Here is a 6,224-nt window from a genome sequence, read left to right as displayed (position 1 = left end):
TTCCATTCAAAAGTTATATTTATTTTGCAGCAAAACAAATGGTCTTGGTGCAAATAAATCCCAGTTTACATCAGTGACAGTGCATCACGATACAATAGTCAAGTAAAAAAAAAAAAAGAAAGAAAGTAAGAACAGGACACATTTACTACAAAACTATCCACGTCAATCAACAGTTAACAAGAAATGCTGAGAAACAACCGCTTTCCTTTAAAACAAAACCATAAAAAGACCAGTACATAAGGCAAAGAATTTACAGCCAATAAAATCACAATTGCGACATTTGATGCGGCCGACACTGAAATGTTGCCAGTAACATAAAACATTTGCGTTGTAACAACTTTTTTTAAACTGTGACTTGTCCGATATGTGACATCAAAGCTCAGTTTTGATCATTTACATTCAAAGCCAAAGTGCAGACTGTTAATGGCCAGCCTAAAAAGAGAGCAAAAAAAAAAAACTAGCATAAAATAAAGTCACTTGTAAAAGCAAGAATCAAACCAAAGTTGTCAAGTTGTAAAAGCCCTCAACATTGACGCGACGACAAATATTAAATATGCAAGTTACTGATGTCATCATTGCATCTGCCATGTGCAAACGTGTGTATTCACTCGGCTCAATTGCGACTGACTTATTGTCAGGTCTAAATGGCTCATTGATTCCCTTTAACCCTACAAAGCACAGTTTTTCCCCCCCCCCCCACAGTGAAAAGAGGTATATCTCTATTTTGAAACTCATTTTAGTGTATGCCGTTACTGCTATCTGGTGAGAAAATACAAAGCATGTACATTTTATGCATTTCCTCGAGGCCAGCTTCACATCCAAACTACATTTTGATGGCAAATGACAAATTTTAAGCTCAATCATCTTGTAATCAATTGGAATTCAACTTGACATTAAACCAACATACACTTGGTTTCATCTGTACATTTTTTTTTTTACTTGTCTGAGCAACTCCGGTTTGACATATTCTTGATCTCGCTTGCGAAACTAAAGCTAGCTCTGCTTTGGGCTGACACTTTGCTTTGGCTGTGCTTCTGATGCTTTCGCAGAGGCAGAAGAAGAAGTGGAGGAGGAGGAGGATGAAGAGGATGAACTCCATCGGGTCTCTACGCCTGTACTTGTCATTTTGAGTTTCCGCCGTTTTGCAAGCGGGGCATTGTCGACGCTTTTGAGAAAGAAGCCCTCTCTCTTACCGCGGTTGAAAGCCTGGCCATAAGGTAAACAACAATAAATTGGAAGGGGGAAACTCACATCTTGGTCAGTGTTTACTAGGCGATTTTTTTTTTTTTTTACCTTGTAAGTGGCGTTCACAAAAGTCCGCACGGTGGGCCCACTGGACTCAAGCACGTCGGGAGTGCACAAAGGTGTAGTGGACATTGAAGCTCCGCCCTGTAGCCAGCTGTTCTCTTTCAAATCAGAGAGCTTGAGTCGCCTTTCTGGGTCCACTGTCAGTAGTCCTTCAATTAGAAGAGATTTAAAGGGTTGAGGTAATAACCAAGAATGAGTGCTCACATGTACACAAAAAGCTGCTTTCATACCTTTAACAAGTTCTTTTGCATCTTCTGACACACCCTTCCACGGTTCCCCATCCAAGGAGAAATCACCCTCTTTAATCTTATGCATAATATCGGCAGCATAAGACGACGTCATCCCCACCTGCTCGCTTTGGAACGGCACCTGGCCTGACAGCATGGTGTACTGATAAAACGCACACAGTTAGCAATCAGAGGCCCTCGGCTAGTTCGACAGATGTCTCGGAATGGGCAATTTGAGGTTTGGATTACCAGGATGACCCCGAGACTCCAAAGGTCGCAGGCTTTGTCGTAACCTGCGCTCTCAAAGAGTTCAGGTGCGGCGTACTGCAGCGTGAAGCACGGCGTCTGCAGCGGGGCGCTGCCAGCGGGACATAGTCGAGCGAATCCAAAATCGATGACTTTGAGAACAGAGTTCTCGCTCTCATCTGTAAACAACACGTTCTGAAAGGTAAACACAGAAACAATTTTTGAATTTTGTTTGGTACAAGACAAAGATTTACTTTGCCGTGAATCCCTCCCCCCCCCCCATTTACACCGACCGGCCCACCTCTGGTTTTAAGTCTCTGTGTACGACTCCGGCCTCATGCATGAAACTGACAGCTGAGACCAAGCTCTGCAGAAGCTGGCTAGCTTCTGCTTCGCCAAATAATTTCTTCTTCTTAATCCTTTCGAGCAGCTCGCCTCCACGCAGAAGTTCCATAACTAAATAGGTGTGGTACTGACAGAAGAAGAAGAAAGTAAAACTAAGCTCCTGATAATGTGATTTGGAAACAAACTCTGATTTGACATCCATTAAATTTATTTCCCAACTTTACCTGATCAGTAAAGACATCATGCAGTTTAACAATGTTTGGATGAGCTTCACATTGCCTCAAAGCAGCAATCTCCCTTTGGGTGTTGACCTCCATTCTAAAAAAGATCAAATATTTGCTTTATATATGGGGGGGGGGGAAAAAATATCCATCCATCATCTGAGATCAATACCAAAACAAACAAAGCAAAAAAAGGTATTGTAATAAAAGCTTTGTCAGGGAACTCAAGCTCACCTGCGGCTGACAATTTTGACGGCGTACTCGAGGCCGCTTTGCTTATGTGTGCATTGTCTGCACACAGAGAAGCTTCCCTCCCCTAAGGGTGGGCCCTGGAGGCACAGCTCATAGTGAAGAAAGAATTGAGATTCCTAGATATACAAACAAAAGAAAAAGTAGTGTCACACATGAAGCGTAACCATTTGATTTTCTTTTTTTTTTTTTTAAAGTTGCGTACCGCTAACATTGCACTGCGCTGGACAGAGGCAGAACCTGGTCGATCGGCGGGAACCTGGGATTCCAAAAAGTCTCCCATGACAGCGTTTTTATTGAACAGGATGGAAGGCGCAATAAAGGAGTAGCCCTGGGATAATACAAGAGATACATGTTTAGGTAACTTGTTGGGAATTCTTTTTTTTAACTCTTCTGAGTCTTGTTTTTTTATGGGCCCAATTTGTCAAGTGACAGGTCAAACCAGGACTGACCTGAAAGAGACGGTCAGTGCTTGGAGGTGTACTGGCTGGGGAGTAGACTGGTTCCATTCCAGTGAACTCCTCAGCAAAGTTCCCCACATCAAGTTCACTCTTCAGCTCAGGCTTGAAGGGGCTTGAAATCTTTTTCTGAGCAAGATCGTCCCAGTTCAGTCCCTAATAGAAAAAAAAAAACATAATCCAGGAGTCATACATAAAAATCATTATCTGAGGAACCTGAAGTCAAACCTTAAAGAAGGCATGGGTCTTGATGTCTGCGGCACCCCGCGGTCCAAACCCGAGTCTCTTGTGAGGAACCTTCACCAATAGCTTCCTGATCAGGTCCTGAGCAGTGGGTCCAATCATAGAGGGGAATGGTGGATCACAGCGGAGGATACGTCTAAGAAAGTTGCCATGGAACATATTAGAAGTCAATCGGAGCAGCATATTACAGGAGGATTCCATTTTTTTTTTTTGGTTCAGAACAACTTTGGTGACACAACTCACTTTGACACTTCGCTCTGGGAATTCCTTTCTCCTTCCAAAGTAAATGGAGAAGCTCCCGTCAGTAGCTCGAACATCAAGATACCAAGGCTCCACCAATCTACTGACTGCAATATTGAATCATCAAAAGGTGTACATGTAGAATTTGATTGTTTACAATTAACTAACATTTCCAACTTTCTTTTCCTACCTTGCCATGGCCTGTCTTTCCTCTGATAATTTCTGGTGCCATGTATTCAATGGTACCACAAAAAGAGTAGGTTCTTTCCTTCTATAAGAGGAAAAAAAAATAGTTAAAAGCTTTTGAGAGAAAAAAATATGATTGCAATCCATAACAGCTTGCAACAACAATAATACCTCTTCTTGTAGAAATTCTTTGCTGAGTCCAAAATCTGTCAATACCACATGACCTTCACTGTCCAGGAGAATATTTTCCAATTTAATGTCTCGGTACACAATCCCGAGCTACACAAATACAACATGTCAATTCCACAGATAGATCAATCAGATATTGTATATATTGTTAGAGTCATATTTATTATCTCCAACACCAACCTTGTGCAGATGTTCCAAAGCCAATATTATTTCTCCGATATAAATGCGCACCGCCTCTTCAGAAAAGTGATCTTGCTGATACAAGTGAGTGAACATCTCCCCTCCACTCACATAGTCTAAACACATAGCAAAATCATATGGCAAGGAAAAAAAAATTACAAAATGACTGAATGACGTCATATTTAGCCTCCGCTCACCCAGGATGAGGTGCAACTTGCTGTGTGTTTGAAAGGCATAATGAAGAGTGACTAAGAAGGGCGACTGGCGGATATGCTCCAGCACCTGCCTCTCGGTGCGAGTATGTTCTGTGGTCTTCGCCTTTTGAACGATAGCCGCTTTCTTTAGCACCTGTATGGTTGTCATTAGAAAATTAATGCATTAGGACTCAGCATAGTGCTTGCTGAATTTTACAAAATCTCTGAAGGATACAAAATGTTAGACTTACCTTCATCGCATAGAGTTGGCCAGCATCGTGACCGCTGTTCTTTCTCACTAAAAAAACTTTTCCATATGCTGGATACAAAGACAAATTTGAAAAACAATTAGTGACTTCAAACAAGCCAACGACCCATAAAACTAACAACAAAAAAACAAATGGAAGATTGTACAAGTGGAATGTATTCAATGTCTTCGCCAGATAAGCTTTTTACCTCCAGTGCCTAAAACTTTGAGTAGTTCAAAGTTCTCCATGCCAACCTTCTCAGTGTGTCCTGTGAGGTTAGCTGGGGAGGAGAATAGTCAGTATTTATGGATTATACAGCTCATTTATGTAGCTGACAGAAAATACAACGATGATAAAATCGGAAAAAGACTAGAAAAGTATAGTAGGTACCATTATTGTTTATGTACAACACATTTATTTTTTGACAGGTTCAAATTTTAAAGTCAAGTCAAAATATACACATATTTTGAATTGTTATTGTTTTGTCATTACATTCAATTTCATGTTTAACAGTGCAGCTTCAACTATTTCATATGCATATTTTCCAGACAGCTTAACAGTTTGTGTTATCATATATGCTATATATATATTCATTAATAATGGCAGGGCAGTGATTGATTAGTTAGATCATCATAATATTGACTTACCATTAGTGATTTGATGCTTGACGGTACAGGCATTTTCATTTGTCTGTGTATCGGAGTCATCACTAGTATCAGACTTGTCCCCCGACATAACTCCACCAAGATTACTTCCTTCCCTATTCGAACTATGTGAGAATTGCAAAACACTTGTTTTCTACTTGAGATATTTCACTTTACGCAGCTACAAATTAATTATTGATGTTGCACTGTGGAGAGCGCAAGGGAACGGACAGATGTGCACTGACACGTCGTCCTTGTAGTAATCCTAGTGTTTGACATCCTTGGTGTTTTATCCCCCAAAAACAAAGCAGCTATTCAACCATTTACATTCTGTTGATTGAATTATGTCGCTCGATATTTTTTTTGAGAAAGGCGACACTATTATATTTACGTGTTAACACTGAAAGTTTAAGCAACGGCGTTAGCATTAGTTGCTAAAGAGTTGTCAATTATATCTATTCACTCGCATTTACGTTAGCACCCAGTTGAGATTGATAAAAGTATGTGAATATGAATCCGTGGAGGAGTTACGATTTTAATCGATGTGATGACAGATCGCTCCCAGACAATCTAAGCGGTCGTAGTAAAATGACAACCCGCAATCTTGCTAGCAAATGGCTCTTGTTGTCCGTCAAACTTTGTAGCGTTAGCCAGGGCTAGTGTCTTCTTGAGAAATAACCTCCTGAAATCTCAGCGATAAAAAGCATGCTGGAGGAGGGGTCTCCTTTTCTTCTCTGCCTCCGCTAGAGCTCGGTACATGTTTACTCCAATAGTTCGAGAAATCAACACATCGCTTGCTATTTGGTCAGCTGCTAGCTAAGCGCTAATAGCAAGATGCTTTCGACACAACCTGGGCGATGCATGTCACGTGACTATTAAAATACGGGCGGGGTCATGAAGGATGTGTCAAATCCCAAATCTGTCATAAAAGGAAATTAAAACAAAATATAAAATTAGAATAGCACCAAAAGGTTTAGAAAAGTCAAACTCTTCATTACAGAAGTTGAAATCTTATTTTGCGATAGTCACATTTTACTAGTTTCCTT

At 40.7% G+C, this 6,224-nt stretch overlaps 1 protein-coding gene across 1 annotated transcript; it reads right to left on the bottom strand.

The window, feature by feature from the left end:
• rps6ka4 (ribosomal protein S6 kinase A4) lies at nucleotides 1-6,176 on the bottom strand. The gene is made up of 18 exons (XM_085935694.1): nucleotides 5,182-6,176; nucleotides 4,743-4,814; nucleotides 4,538-4,605; nucleotides 4,290-4,440; nucleotides 4,093-4,208; nucleotides 3,895-4,002; nucleotides 3,728-3,808; nucleotides 3,541-3,644; nucleotides 3,283-3,433; nucleotides 3,049-3,210; nucleotides 2,802-2,927; nucleotides 2,582-2,715; nucleotides 2,351-2,444; nucleotides 2,083-2,253; nucleotides 1,785-1,976; nucleotides 1,539-1,698; nucleotides 1,294-1,457; nucleotides 1-1,206 (listed from the first exon to the last, which is right to left on the bottom strand). The coding sequence occupies exons 1-18, from the start codon at nucleotides 5,267-5,269 to the stop codon at nucleotides 994-996; spliced, it is 2,355 nt and encodes a 784-aa protein (XP_085791820.1). The 5' UTR covers nucleotides 5,270-6,176; the 3' UTR covers nucleotides 1-993.
• Nucleotides 6,177-6,224: the final 48 nt, after the last annotated feature.

Source organism: Syngnathus leptorhynchus, chromosome 17, assembly GCF_054491065.1.
Source record: "Syngnathus leptorhynchus isolate UIUO chromosome 17, UIUO_Slep, whole genome shotgun sequence".
Taxonomy (NCBI): domain Eukaryota; kingdom Metazoa; phylum Chordata; class Actinopteri; order Syngnathiformes; family Syngnathidae; genus Syngnathus; species Syngnathus leptorhynchus.
Note: the sequence above shows the minus strand (reverse complement) of the source record. Positions and strands in the feature narration are given on the sequence as shown.